This window comes from Erithacus rubecula (assembly GCF_903797595.1).
Source record: "Erithacus rubecula genome assembly, chromosome: 1".
NCBI lineage: Eukaryota > Metazoa > Chordata > Aves > Passeriformes > Muscicapidae > Erithacus > Erithacus rubecula.
The window spans coordinates 102,227,163-102,242,682 of NC_136658.1; the positions used below are offsets into that span (position 1 = coordinate 102,227,163).

General features: G+C 34.5%; 1 protein-coding gene across 12 annotated transcripts in view; it reads right to left on the bottom strand.

Annotated features, from left to right (window-relative positions):
• Positions 1-15,520, bottom strand: part of DMD (dystrophin) — a gene marked incomplete at its 3' end in the record, with an annotated part of 1,131,161 nt that overhangs the window by 271,298 nt on the left and 844,343 nt on the right. For all 12 annotated transcript variants that reach the window (XM_079310888.1, XM_079310881.1, XM_079310887.1 and 9 more), the window contains one exon: positions 12,682-12,799. In XM_079310888.1, coding sequence (XP_079167014.1) covers positions 12,682-12,799 — 118 coding nt within the window. The remainder of the gene's footprint in view (positions 1-12,681; positions 12,800-15,520) is intronic.

Below are 15,520 nucleotides of genomic sequence, written 5' to 3' on the forward strand. Positions count from 1 at the left end.
ATTTCAAAATGTTATACAATCTGCAAAATTCTGATGTGAGAAATAAACACTTACCCTAAATATATGTAGTGTTCTTTAGGATTTAGTGTAAAATAGGTAACAAATCTAAGTGTAGTTTTGCTAGAAACCTACAGAAACAAACATGTATCTGCATATACACAGATTAGAGAATGATCTTTTGATATCTTTCTGTTGTCACCATACCCTGAAGAACAGAACATCATGAAGAAATGGATTGGCAAAATCAAAATCCCACTATTCTGGCAGAATGCAGAGTCAGGAGTGATTCTTCCATGACCCCAGAAGCAGGATGCATTTGGACATGCCCTTAGAAGTTAACTAAATTATCCTTTTTTAGAGAAACGCTCACATTTGGATGATATAAAAATATAAGTTCAGTGTAGCATTGTACAAACTGAAAAAAACAGAGGGTTTTCTAGCTGGAATGATTTAATCATATTTCAAAATGTTTGATTTATTCTCTTTTCTTTGTTGCACATAGAAAATATTTACTGCACTATTGAATTTAGATAGTTTCTTAAATATTCATAATATAATTATGATGACTTACATTAGATTTAGAAATTATATTTAGACTGATGGGAAGTACCCAAACTAAAACCACAGCATTAACACTAATCTGATTAACTAGATGAGTGAATATGTAGGTAATTCAATTGTTTCTGTTTAAAATGTATAGAAAAGTTTGCAAAAAATTCATAGGGAAAAAAAACATTAATTTCTCTATTTTTTTTTCATTACAAGGTATAATTAGAGGCAACTATTTTAGTATTTATCTTTGCCCAAATGTCTGTTTGTTTGGGTTTTTTTTCTAGGATTTTGGTTACTCAATATATTAAAAGGAAAATAATTTATGGTTATGTATCTAATTTTTGTTCATGGATGATAGTTTTTGCAATAATCAACTTTCTTGCAAAATATTTATTTCAGAAGAAGTGTCAGTGCCTCTATTTAAAAATGGGATATTAAATTAGTGATATTGTATTCTACTTTCACTGAACATAATCAAGAATACTATTAGCATGATTAAAGTACATCAGCTTTCATATACTAATGCTTTCATAGACTTACTGATGCAAAAACATAATGGTAGGTTGGGTAGTTTAAGTCCTGAAATGTGTGAAATTCATTACCTACCTAATGAAGCATATAGGCAGTGAAATTGTGAATTCTTACACCACATAACTTTATATTGCTATCATACATTCATATTTACACTGCATATTCCTAATGTCATCAGCCTACTACCTCCTACTGAGTTTGGGCTGAGACTCACTTTCCAAATATATTTGCATTTGTTCTTCTGTACACTGATTTGCTTTTGCTTTGAAGTAACAGATCCAGCTCTAAGTGTAGGAGCAAGGCTTTGGGAGATGTTAAGACAATGAAAATAACTAGTGAATTAAAATTGACTTAATAATTCACCTATCAGGCTCCAAGTGACTGAAGCAAAATTTGGCAGACTGTTTACAATTTTATTTTCTTCCCCCCAAAAACCCCAAAGAAGCACAGTCTATGATGGATCTTTTCCTATGACTCTTCTAACACTACCAAACTGCTCCACCTGCACAGCACACAACTCTCACCAAGGTCAGCTGGGACACAACTCCAGAGCCTCATTATTACACAACAGAGACAGAAAATTGGGTGCTGGTGATGGTACTGAGCTTAGCTCAGTATCCAAACAGTGCAGTGGAATATCAGATAGACAGCTTCACCCATGATACATTTTCAGGGACAATGGACTTTAAATTCTAGCATGGACAGAAGGTTATGCACTCAAAAGAAAGTTTACACAATAGATTGTGAATGGTGATTTGTGCAAAATAATTCTCTTACACCAATCTTCTTGAAAGGAGAAAAGCATCAGATATCAAAAGACTGAAAATTTAAAAACCTATCCTCTTTTTTTTTTTTTTAATTTATTTTTTCCTTCCCCTTTGGATTTACAATTATAGCCTTTTAGATAAATTGCACCAATTTTGAACTATTTCCAAAGATTCCTTGGGGCTCCTGTTTCTTCTTCAGATTGACATTTCCACAGTTCTTGCAACTATCCCATTCTGTCTTTCTTCCCACACTTGTGCCAATTTTTTAAGTACTCCACAAAGTGTTGTCAGTCTGATACTGGTTAATTTTTTTTTTTTTTAATGAAAAAAAGACAATTTCAGCTTCCCAACACTTGAAATTCTTAATTTCAACTTTGTTTAAGTATAAAGCAAAATAGTAGTTAAATTTCACACTTAAAATGGCTAATGCATTCAAAGTAAATACCCAGAGTCAACTAAGTAAGTAACTAAGTAATAGCAGGAGAAAGAGATATTTATTCTCAAAATTCCAAAACATTCAAACAAAAACCAAACAATCAACAATGTATCATATCTGTCATCTTAATGCAGTATTTTAGTTAATAAAAGGAAAAAATGAATCAATTCCATCAGTCCTGAGAAAAGGAATGACATGATAATTCACCTTTTACTCTTTGGCTTCTTCTGTCTGAGGTGTGGTGTTTATTCTGGGGTGTTTTGTTTTCTTTTAATCAGATGTCTCTACGGTACTCCAACACTGATCTAAACATTGGTGAGACACTCTGAGGACTGAACTTAATCCACTGTAGGCAAACACTTCAAAGTCACTATTCTGATATGACTTAAACTCAGCAAATTTTAAACCTAACATGATGCACAGGTTTGGATTGGACATCAGAAAGCATTTCTTTACTGAGAGGGAGGCCAGATAGAGGGAGAGGCTTTCTGAAGAAGTGGTGAATGCCCCTTATCTATCAGCATTAAAGAGGCATTTGGAAAATACCCTTAAAAAGTGCTTTAACATTTGATCAGCTCTGAAGTGGTCAAGCAGAAGGAATAGATGGCCACTGTAGGTCCTTTCCAACTGAAACAGTCTATTCTGTTCTATTCTATATTTTACTATGGTTTTAGGAGACTACATATAACAGAGCAAAGAAAATTATCCAACAAAGAGATGAAACCATTACTTTTGCCATCCTAATATAATGCTGCAGTGAAGAATGCCAAGTGTCAAAAGTACAGAAATTCAGAGAGACTGTAATGAATATTCTGCAAAATTATTACATCCCTTCCTCTGAAATACAGCACTCATTTCTAAACTTAAGATGATAAAGCAGACATAAACACAGTCTGACACTTCCAGCAAAAATTTCCATAGCATAGGCGTTCGCTCGACTGTACACAAGTTCCTGTCCAATTAAAATAGAACAAAATAGAGCTTTATCCTAAATATTCTCTTTTAAGCTCTAGGTTTCACCAAGCCCAAATACCACCACTTTCTCACCACATACCAGAGTACTCATTATCCACCCTCCTTTGCTGTTGCTTGGCAAGGGATTGTCTGTCGAGTCATTCCCTCACCTGCCATGGAATAGACCTGCTGATAAGAAAGATGAAAGAGAACCAGCTAGTCTCTAGAACTGCTTTGTTTTTTCTCCTTCCCTTCCTTTTTGGTATGATAAAGGCTGAAACACTGTTATCCACCAAATACAGAGTGAAAAGCCTCAGAGCCACCATTTGGTCCTGAAACCAGTAGCAAAGTTAAATTTCAGAATTATCTACAGTGTTGCATAAGTCACCCTAGTGATGATTTGTACACATAAAATCAAATTTCCAGCTGTCTCAACCATGCACCAAAGTCTTAGGACCTCTCTACACAGACTAAGCCAGTATTTACTCAGGTTGGAGTTGCAAAGGAGCACTGGGGCTCTGTAAAAAACTGGTTTTGTTATTGGTTTACTCCTGACTCAAGCAAAACCAAAATTATGATAAATTTATATCAAGGATAGCCACAGTAAAATCCTTAGGCCAAATATACTCCAGGATACTTATCTAGATTGCCTGAGAACAACTACATGTTCCAATATATGTTTTCTGTGTATTTCCATCCATTTTAGGACAAGAGATGGGACACAGTGTACACCAAAACCTGCATTTTCCTGATATGGCTGATTATGTGGCATCTAAATTTAGCTTGTAATCTCTGCTGAACAGGACCTCTGTTTCCTGTTTGCCCTCTAATTACTACAGAAAATTATGGTCTAGTATAAATGAATATATACTGTTCTGACATGGTTTTCAAAATAACTATGGACATTAAATGTTGTCCATCCATCTGTCAGTGGATAAATAATTTGATCATATTCTCAAAACTTTATTTCTGAATAATTCATTTTTATTTCAATTTATTTTCATTTTGACTAATGTGTTGCAACACAAGCATAGCTTGTCTGTTTGTATCATCATGAATAAGATTTAAAAAAGGATATTTTTACTGTTTACATGTCTGCTTCTAGTTAAATTAAAAATCTTCTGTGCAAGTTACTATTTCTAACACAGTACTGCATTGAAATAGGGACCAAAACAGCAAAAACTTAGGTTTGTTGTATTAAAAAAAAAAAAAAAAAAACAAACAACAGGTGTAAAATACTAGTCTTCTGAAAAGATATGGCAGAAAGTCTGGGATAAGAGATATTAGCCCACCTTAACTAGATAAAGACCCGAACACATGAAATTAAATCACTTTTCTGTTATTATAAAGAAATTCTGTAACAGATTTGGAAATTAAATTCAGATAGTTTTAACTTCTAGTGATGCAAGAAGTTTGCTCTTACGGTATTTTCATTGATATCTAAAGGCAAAAACAAACAAACAAAACAAAATCCATATGCTATCATACAACTGACCTGAGGCACAGACTAAGTCAGTGCTCAGTGCTTGGCAGGGAAGTTCCTCTATGATGAAAAATTAAGAATGGCAAGTGTTGCTTGGATGTAATCATATATTACAAAAAAAATAATTGATAATTCCTATTTTGTTGGGGTAGTCCAACTAAACCAACAGGGTCTTGACTTTTCACCATGTATATAATTGTTAGGTTATCCTGGAATATTTTATCCTTACCTTACCTTTTTTTTTTTTTTTTTACTGATTAAAATTACAGACACAACTAAATCATTCCATAGTCCATATGTTTATATTTGCACTCAGGTGGCAGGTCCTGTTCCATCTACATGAAAGCTGGAATACTTTTTCCTGACTTTGCTGTCAAGGATGAAGCACTTCCATCACTTTCCATCTGTGATTTTACTGACAAAACTCACCATGTATGGGGAGCTACCAGAGCACAGCATCTTCATTGCTGATGGCAATTATTTACATTGCTCCTTTTCACATTGCAAGATGACTGAGTCTTTCCAATATCAAAGAGAAAAATATATTCCTTTCTGATTATCTGGCCACTGCACAAGTCAATGGAACAGTCTTCTACCTTTTCTGATAAGATGCAATAAAACCTCTTCAGCATTTATTATTTTAAGTTTTTAAAGTATTTTATCTAAATTTTAATTAACATTTGCAAAAATGAGAATGAACTCAATTTTGAAATGCAATGTAATCAAAACCAGATTTTTTGCTGTTGCACTGTAAATAGGAAGCCTCACATTTGATAGTGTTAAATGTGTTGAAGAGTCTAAAATAACTCAGTGATTGCTTTCCTGAAGGACTACACATTCTTGGCAGTTTATATCAATTAAATGTTTAAAAAAATGTTTTAACTTCTCTAATTAAGATGTGAATGACTTTGTATCCTGAGAAGTCTCTCAGGAAGAAATCTCTATTTCAGACTTGCATTCTATTGAATCCTTCAGCATTCCTCAGAAGTACATGGTGCTAACAATTTCAGAGACCTACATGAGTAGAATCTGCCATCTCATCCTGTGTGGCAGTTTCTTACTTTTCCTTTACATTTTGCTTATGACACTTTTGGAGGTAAATTTGTTTCCCTCTGAAGCTACGAAGGTGCTACTCTTGCTAATCTAAAAAAAGTGAAAGCTCCATTAAATGGATATATGAATGGAAATTTTTCACAGAGACTCTAGGAAGAAAGGCAGGTGGTTATATAAAACTAGTCTGTTAAAATATTACTCCTCTTGAGCATACAAGAAAGAAAAGATGCCCCTGACCACAATGAACAGCACTTAGTATTAGGGGAATAGTAGGGGAACAGATTGTACTACCTAAGAAAAGGAATTGCCTGCTGATGAGAATTTCTATTATTTCATGTCTGCTCATGGTTCTGGGCCACAGTTTCACCTAGCTGGCAACTGGGTAGGTTGAAGGTTGGGGGTGGAGGGCTGAAGATTTATATGTTTTGGCTCTTTTACTGAAATCAATTCTATCAACTCAGTCTGCAGACATTTGAAGAACAGCAGAGTGAATTGCAGAATATTAAATAGACTTAAATTGTCCTGACACTATAAATTACAAGAACTCTTCAGTCTGTACTCTGACTAACCATCTCTACTAACTCCATCGTTAAGTGGTGACCAACAGGTTAAAGCAAGATACAAAGCAGACTCAGAGAGCAGCTCCCCCTCAGTGCTGTATCAAATCATTCCTGAGGCTAAAGAGGAAAGCAAGTTCTGTCAGGTGAGGGTATATCCCAAGTCTTTCAGCCAGTTAACTTTATATACCCATGGCTACATCATACAACAAAGTGTAGTCTGTTAATGTCACACATCTCCCTACCAAATCATACTGTTCTTATTCTGGGTGGCTTGTTCATGGCTTTTGTTTGTTTGTTTTCACTCTTCTGGGCCTAGCTGAAGTTATTTAAAGGCTGTTAAGAAAAGTATTTAATATCACTTTTATTGAAAGGTCTCTTCCTGTAGCCTTACACTCCTCACAGGACTTAGTCTTTACTGCTCATGAATTCACATTTGGGTGACAACTCACTTTGTGGTCACAGTTTTCTCAAGAGAGAGTTGATCAACCATTTTGCTTTTCTAGGATAGAAGACAAACTGCCACTAAGACATAATTTGGACATTATTAAGTGTCTTGGTACATCATAGCAGTCCAAGGTGCCCATCTTCCACAGTGTGTCTGTCTTCCAACACAGACTGATTTCTAGCAGCATATTTATTCTGTTCTTATCTGTGTTCTTACCTATTTAGAAATATCTGGCCTAGAACTAGCCAGTTCCACATGAATTACCAACAACATTAAGTTTTTTATTTATCTCTCTTTACAGAATTGAAATGTGACATCCAAGCAAGTGACCAGCAATGGTATCACCATAATACACTTATAACCTCTGGGGCTACCAAAAAATTCCTGCTGGAGAATATAACCAGAAATGAAGAACAGTCATCCTGTAGTCTCAAAGCCTTTTTGGGAGGACTACAACACCTGAAGCAGGCACATGAGATCTTGCCCTTTGGCCACTGAACCACATTCTAGCATACATAGCATGTGAAGTTATATATAACTCGAATTCCCCAATCATTCAGATGTTTCTGGGGGATGTTATTGCCCACTCTTAAAGGGCAACTCTCCCCAGTATTCCAAAATAACTTCCTACTCCTCCTTAACATGTTCTGTGACTTTAACAGGTCCTACAGCAGCAAATATGCACCAAGGAAGAAGTTTGAAACTATCCCTTTCAGAGCTCTAATTTTATCTTGTCTTTATTGACATTTTGTTTAAAAACAACTCTTTCTCCCTTGCTTTGTTTCTATGGCGTAAAGCTCTCATGGGAAAAACAAGTTGTCAGCTGTAAACTGGTACATCAGGATGATTAATAAACTGCATGTATATGACATAAGAAATGCAAATTCTTGAAGTGCTCTTCAAATATGTGCAATTCAAAGAAGAGACTACTGGGGTTTATTCAAAAATTCAACTTAAAAATATCAACAAGATAACTGGAAAACTGTATACAAATACAGTTTCTCTCTTGCACTTTTCTTTTTTCATCTTGGCTGCTAGGGGGTTCACTACTGGATGGCAAATCCCAGATTGTATGCATTTGTTTTTACAAGTGGCAAACTCATCATTTGTATTCAGCAGCTCTGAGAGAAAACTGTATGGATGGCAGTACATTGGAAATGGCTATTTTATTAAGATGTTGAGAACAACAGTACAGCTGTAATTCACTGTGAAATTTCCACATATATTTTGTTATGAAAGTGATGAAAAGTTGATGATTTTGCCATAAAACTGTCAAATACAGCAAACTATTAAATAAGAGCATTTTTATGTTGTGGCATAGAGACATTCAGACTCTTTCCAGATTATGGAAATGCAGCTCTGCTAACAACCAATTATAGCATATAGGTTTTCCTCAAAAATACCAAAATCAACCAACAACAAAAAACAAGCACAAACAAGCAAACAACAAACCACAAAATCAAAATGCCTCTTCTAAAGACATTGTCTATAAATTATTCATATACTTGTGGACATGCTTTCTAAAACTGTCAAAGAAATTTTCAAAAGGAATCATTTGTCCCAAAGTATAATTCTTTATCAAAATAGCTTTCAATGAAATGCTTGTATTTATTGCTATTATTTATGAATTTAATGTAATAAAAATTAATTAACCTCTCAAGTGATATTTTGAGAGTACAACAAATTTCACATAACTGATAAAGAAATATGTTTTACTTTGGTTTATAATCTTGAAAGGGAGATTACTTTGTTACTAAGAGATTATTTCTTCATACTTTTATGAATATGAATTTCCATACCTCCTTGATCACTTATACAGCCAGAAAACACATTACAAAATTGAGATGGAAGTTACTAGCAAAGTAAAACCAGAGAAAGTTTATTCACTGTTACCTCTTGCACATGTGTGAACACAGCAGTAGGAAAGCCTGTTATTTAGTTTTTTATATTTCCAATTCTAGCAAGATCTAACACAGTCTTTGTAATTGCTTTTGCATTTCTGATTGTAAGACTGTACATTTATTATCTCTCAATATTTCTATATTGACTTACCAACTTTGTATATTCATGCATAAGGAATGATGGAAAATAAGGAATTTTCAAAGTTTAATTACTATTCAAAATTCACAGTTACTTAAAAACTCATTCATTTTAAAGAAGCAGCATTTTCATCTGCAGTAAAGCAAAAGCATTATGGACAGAAAAAATATTATTGTACAGCATATGGTTCTGTTAGAACAGAATGCTTCTGCATTAAAAGAGCAGAGAGGTATGTTGCTTTTTCCCACAACTCTTCTTCAAGCCTAAATGCAATTATTACTCTTACATATTCTCAAGTGTGCAAGTTGTAAACAGACTGCAATTTACATAGAATACACAGAGATTTAAATATAACATTATGTAAACATAACACAAGTTTTACTTTATGGAGCCAAGGTCTTTTTATTAAGTATAGATCCAGCAGTCTCATGCAGATAATGAACTAAGGGTGGAGAAAAAAAGTTCATAGGAAATAATTTAATGGTATGAGCTTATCTTTAACTACTGTTTTTGCTTCATAAGAAAGACTGAATCTATGCAATACTATGACAACTCTGTTGAAAACAATCCCATGATTATAGACTTCCTTTGCAATTTATCATAGGCGTTTTATAACAAATGTCTTTTGATTTTTTTAATAACATGTCCACCTCAGGGTTTTTTAAATAAATACTTTTAAAAGGAAATAAGGTTTCTAAATAAATTTCAAAGTTAAACTTTAATAAACATAACACACATATTTCTTCAAGAAGAGTGACTTAAGAGCTATCAATGTTAGCATAGAAGCCAGAACCTTCAGGGTTTAATTTCAGGTGATCACACACCAACCCATCCTTGGACAAAGAATGCAGCTAATTCTACTCTTGTAGAGTACCTGAGTCTCATTCAGTATTTATAATATATCTTTTCAGTGAAATTGGCGAGGTGATTGTGTTGGGGTTTTTACTAGCACCTTAATAGCAAAAGTCAATGAACAACCTATTCATACAAATTAGCTTATCTCATCTCTTCATTTCCCAAAGTGTGAAATGCTGTACTTCAGCCCAGAGAATGCACTAGATAAAGTCAAATCTATCAGTCCTACATGAAGACCAGGGCACTGCAGCCTCCCTTTCCTTCATCATTGGATCTGATACTTTTGACTCCTGGCAATGTGACATTACAGAATTGTAATTGTAATTACTTTACATTGTAAGGGTGGGACACAACTGCTGTAGGGGAGAACCAATGTGTCAGTGCTCAGGTTATGAAAAAGAATAGATTAAATGTGTACTCATAACACAAAAAACACAAACATGGTAATGTATTTGTATTCATGAGGAGGTAGGAAAACTCAGGAAATAGGAGAGAGTCTGTGGATGAGGTAGTCAGGGAGGACCTGCAGCAGGACCTTGTTGTAAGGTACAGGTATAAGGGAATGGACACTCTCCAAGGCTTTGAGGAATACACAGACCTTAGCAAGTGAAGTAGGTTCTCCAATACAAGGTTCAGTTCTGGCTGTGAACAAAATTCCCAGGAATGGATAGGGGACAACACACTGGGTGCAGTAGGCTGAACTCTGTGCTGAGGTCAAGGCAAAACACCTGCACTAGGTGAGAGCACACAGCTGGAGCTGGGCTGGGAATAAGGAGGGTCCCTGTTTCAGGACAGGATAGCTCTGTGAAGGGAAGGGACAGGTAAACTACAGAGGTAGCTGCATCTAGAACTAGTGTATCCTGTCTATACAGGACGCCCAGCAGGCCCAATTCAACCAAAAAAAGTAATATCCATCTTCTTCATATGACACACAAGGAGAAAAAAACCAGGCAATTAAAAATATAAAAATTACTGTTGTTCTTTAGATGAGAGCATGTCATATGTGGCAAATATTCAGGAATATCTTATGTATCACATTGTAAAGTCCTAATATCTTTGTGTCCCCCAAAAATATCAGGATCTCCTTAAATACAAAAGCAATAAAAACCTCCTGAGTAGTGTTTAGTATTACTAGGATTGCCCAGATATAAACTAACTAATCATGAAAAACCTTCATAGATCTAATCTGTTGCCTCAGAAAACTGGACCAAAAATGGCTCTGATCATACACCAATGTGTGCTTGAAAGTATATAAAGGAACATGACCTGTATCTGCTGCATCATAACTTGCATTTTCGTAGACAAGGATATTGACAGTTTCAGCATAGAAACTTAATTCCTAAATCACAGTCAAACTAGTTTTTTTGTACTTAAAGTTCAAAACAAACTGAAAATTTTGGGAATTCTTATAGATAAAAAACTAAGAAATCATAATGTAAAATGTATTTACCACACTACTAGGCAGACACACAAGCTGTAATGTAGTTGAGCTACCACATATTCATGATTTACAATCTGATAGCTGCTTGCTTTTGCTGTATGAGAAAGAAACATTTAATCTCCCTTAATCAGCAAATTCACTTAAAGTGAAGTGCAGTTCTCCAACAGAACAAAATTTAGTCATGCATACAATTCACATGAGGGCATATAGGAATTAAGCTTGCATTTTTTCAAAGCCTACAATTCTTAACTTCAGAAGACTTGTATAACAATTAAAAATTCAAACATACTACCAAAAAACTGATGGGAGTACTACATGTCGTGGTTTTGAATAAGCACTGTAAAATTAAAGTGTAAGTACACAATTCAAGAGAATTCATTATTCTAAAATTAATTTTCATGTCCAACAGGAGTTGGTCCTTATGTAATATGTAAGCATTGTCTCTTTCTTCTAAAATTTTAATTAAAATACAAAGCTTCTCCTCCTCTAAGTAGCATATTTCAATGACAGTTTAACAACATTATTACACACAGGATATACTCTAAATAGCACTTATATGCGTGACTACCAACAATGTAGTCCAAACATGCATTTTGATTTGGACATAGTATGGAATGTACTTACCTGATGGAATAAAGAGATAATAAGTATATAGATATCTTAAGTTTGTACTTACGGGGATAAAAAAAATTAGCCTACATTTGTACCCTCACAGTCAACAGGGAGCTAGGTCCTGTTCTCCAGGCCAGGAAGTACAGAACAGTTTGCATCTACCTAAAATGAACTGTCTCTGTTCAGATGCAAAGCATTTGGCCTGGGTCTTCTCTAAGCTCCATAACAGACCTTGAAAAACATAAAAAATCCATTTTTCCCTAGTTTCTAGTCCTGAGGACTTAAGATAAAAACTGAAGATATACAGCAGTCCATCACTGCTTCTATAAAATGACCTTGAGAGTGTGTTCCATCCTATAGTGAGGGGCATAAGGACATGTAAGTTTTCAAGGGTGACAACACAGTATCTTCTAGAGACTTCTAAAACTGAATCTACTAATTTTCCCACCTTAGGCACGGCTAGTTGGTTAAATCTGGAAAGGGAAAATAGAACTGAAGAAATACTACAGAGTAATGTAGAGCACCATCAGCCTTGTGCGTCAGCTGAGGGGAGATGAAAGGAGAGCCTGCAGCTGTACTACAGGGGATGGAATTGAAAGCTTCTTACAAGCCTGTGGCTATGCTCTGTGAATTCTTTCTTTTTTCTCCTTGTGTAAGAAGAAATGTATTCCTTTATTTTCAGTGCTCATATTCTATATTTGTACAATGCCCTTCCAGTATGAAGACAAGAAATATGAAGTTAACGGTGAAAAATCTGAAATGTGGGATCACTGACTTTCACTGACATTTCTTCTATGTGCAGTTTGGCAAATCTGTGTGACAACCATCAGCTGTTGGAACTCCCCATCTCATGGTAAAGGCATAAAGTATCTACAGAATGCTATGCTTATTAGATAGGACAACACTTTCCATGTTTGCTGGAATGCCATATGATAGCAGAATCACCACTTACTGCGGTCAGTAATTATTGTCCGGGCCTCTTGATTGCTCGTCTTGTTTTTTAGATTTTGTGCTGCAGTTATTAGTTCATCCAGCTGGGGACGTCTTTGCTCCAGATCCTGTAGTATTGCCTAGTCGAACACAAATTCAAAAATAAAATGAAGAAAAAAGCATAAAGAGCTTTTGAGAAGACCACATATAGGGACTTTTTTTTGTGCAAACTCGACTTAAATGAAAAAGATTGTTTGTCGTTTCAAATAGTACAACAAAGTTGGTCTAGACCTTCTAAATAGACCTTGTTTTTAATTTAAAAATACCAAGTATAGCTTGCACTTATAATTTTAAAAGAACCTGTAAAACTAGATACAAAGTAGCAACCATTCTTCATTTTTAACACATCAAATTATGCAGGACAAGCTATCTCTGATAAAGCTATATAGAAGGGCACTATATATATTATCTGATATTTTACTGTGGATTTTAAAAAGAAGATATAAGGGTTTACATTCTTGCCAGATTAGGCAGGTTTTTGCTATTAACTCATGAAGTCAAATAAATTATGTTTATTTTTTAATATTTCCCGACTGTTTAATTATTATCTATTGGTTAAAAGCCATTGTAAGACTGTTAATGTCACTTTTTTCTGTCCTCACTCCTTACCTAGTAAAAAATAATTAACAATTGCAATAATTTATATGCTAGTCAAAACAATATATAAAGCTCAGACAATCTGACCAGAAAGTAAGAAGTGAATTTAGAGTTTCTCATGGGGAAAAGATGAGCTTTTTGGTATTTATAAGGCACAAAAACCCCTAAAATTCAATATCTTTAATGAAATGAAAATGAAAACTCAAAAAAAGTAAGGCATAAAAGCTTTATACATATATTTTACTTATTTTGTCGAAGCAAACAAGGAATCAGTACAATAATTTCTCAGATGAGAAGCATCCAAGTAAGTCTTTAAAAGATATTGATCAAATTCAGACAGTTCAGCTATCTATTGTGGAGTTTCCAGACAAGATGCTCATTAGATTTCCCAGTCTTAGGAGTTGGAAGTATCAGTACTTATTACAAAACTATGAACAAATTATTTTTATTCTGCCTGCAATTTTTAGTCTTCAGAACAGAGCGGTATTCCATCAGACCGTTAGTAAGTACACTTCAACAGATATTGAGTTGGGAAAAAAGGCCAAAGAAGGATTTATATTTTTTAGGTTGGTTACATAGTCACTGGTTAGATAATCTGTTCTCATTCTCACATGCCTGTTGATAAAGTGTCTAGAGTACTTCATTGTCTTAAAAGCCTCCTCTCCTTAAAATGTTTTTGTTCTAAATAATCATACTTGATTAAAAAAAAAAAGTTATTCACTGACTGCTGTGGATAGAGAAGATCTGTGAGTCTGATCTTAAGCTTTGCCCTCCAACTTCAGACTACCATTGCATAATTTCCACCAAGCTGAAGGCTACAAATAGACCTAATGCCATTTTCTGTTCAATAAGATTAACAAAGGAGCATAAGATTATAACTTTCAGTAACTACAGTATATACTATCAAAAGCAAACTGAAAGCTCCAGAGTCTCATTTTGTTCAGTTACAAACTCTTTAGGAAAAAAAAGCAATTTTCAAGATACACATCTAGCTACATCCTGTGAAATGCTTGCTTTTAACTTTTGCATCAGGTCTTTGAAAATCTATTATAACTGGCTTTCTTAAATCATACCCAAAAAGTTTGGATGGTATTTTTTCACTTTTATACTGATTGAACTTCAGAGAAATGCAGTTAAAACAATAGCTTGCATAATTAAGCAAAGAAGAAATTTCTCACTAGAAGTCTCTCCTTAGTAAGAGAAATAAAATCTACTGATGCTGTTACTATCTCTAGATGTCTATGTGCCTTCCAAATTCCATTTTCTAAAAAGACAACTTAATGAGTGACGTAAATTTTACAGTAGGAAAAGCAGTCCCAGTGCAGTTGAACAACATCTGTATTGCCCATATTGCCAAAATGGATGGTGCAGAAGAACACTAAAACACAAACAACAGGTTCAGATAATTCTGTGGCATCCCTTTCTCTTTCCTTCCCTACCTAGAAAATGTTTAAAAGAGGAAAAGCAAATTAAATCATTATAGGTCTTATGCCAACAGTGACTCTCTTCCCTAAAGTTTCCTAAATATAATTTTATACAGGAATACTCAGAGTGATTTATCTGATTCAGCCTTATCTAGTCTCCAACTAGACATTAAATGTTGTGTTTTTAGCACTACTAAAGATAGCTGCTGTTATATGTTTCATATAGTAAGAAATGAAGCAAGGTAAGAACAGCTCAGAAAGGATTTGCTCGGTACCGAATCGAAATGCAGCTGATCTGAGCCCAAGGGCTCACAGAAAGATTTACTCCCAAGACCCATCTGCAATTCCTGAACTGGACATTCAGAAAAATTAGAAATGCCTCTTTAAAGTGAGTCTTTCTAGTTCTGCTTCTCCCTTGGGGTTACAAAAATCTCATCCCTGTATGGATTGTGTGGACAGCCTTCCCTCTGCCATTTAATGTGAATAAAATTATTTTCTTCTGGATGCACAAGTGTGTATTGTAGAAAGATCAAGAAGGATGATCAAACTCCTAACACTATAAACAGATCTGAAGATTCTTAGACCTTTCATAAGACAATAAGACATAATTATAAAACATTTCTTACTGTTAGAAAAAGCAGCATTTCTCAAATAAATATATTTTTTCCTTGATTTAATACAAAGTGTCTGAGAACTTTACCCAAGCAATGTCCGATTTTATTCAGTAGAATTTTACCAGTTATATTTATGAAGTTTTTGAAATGCTTATTGGTCTACTTT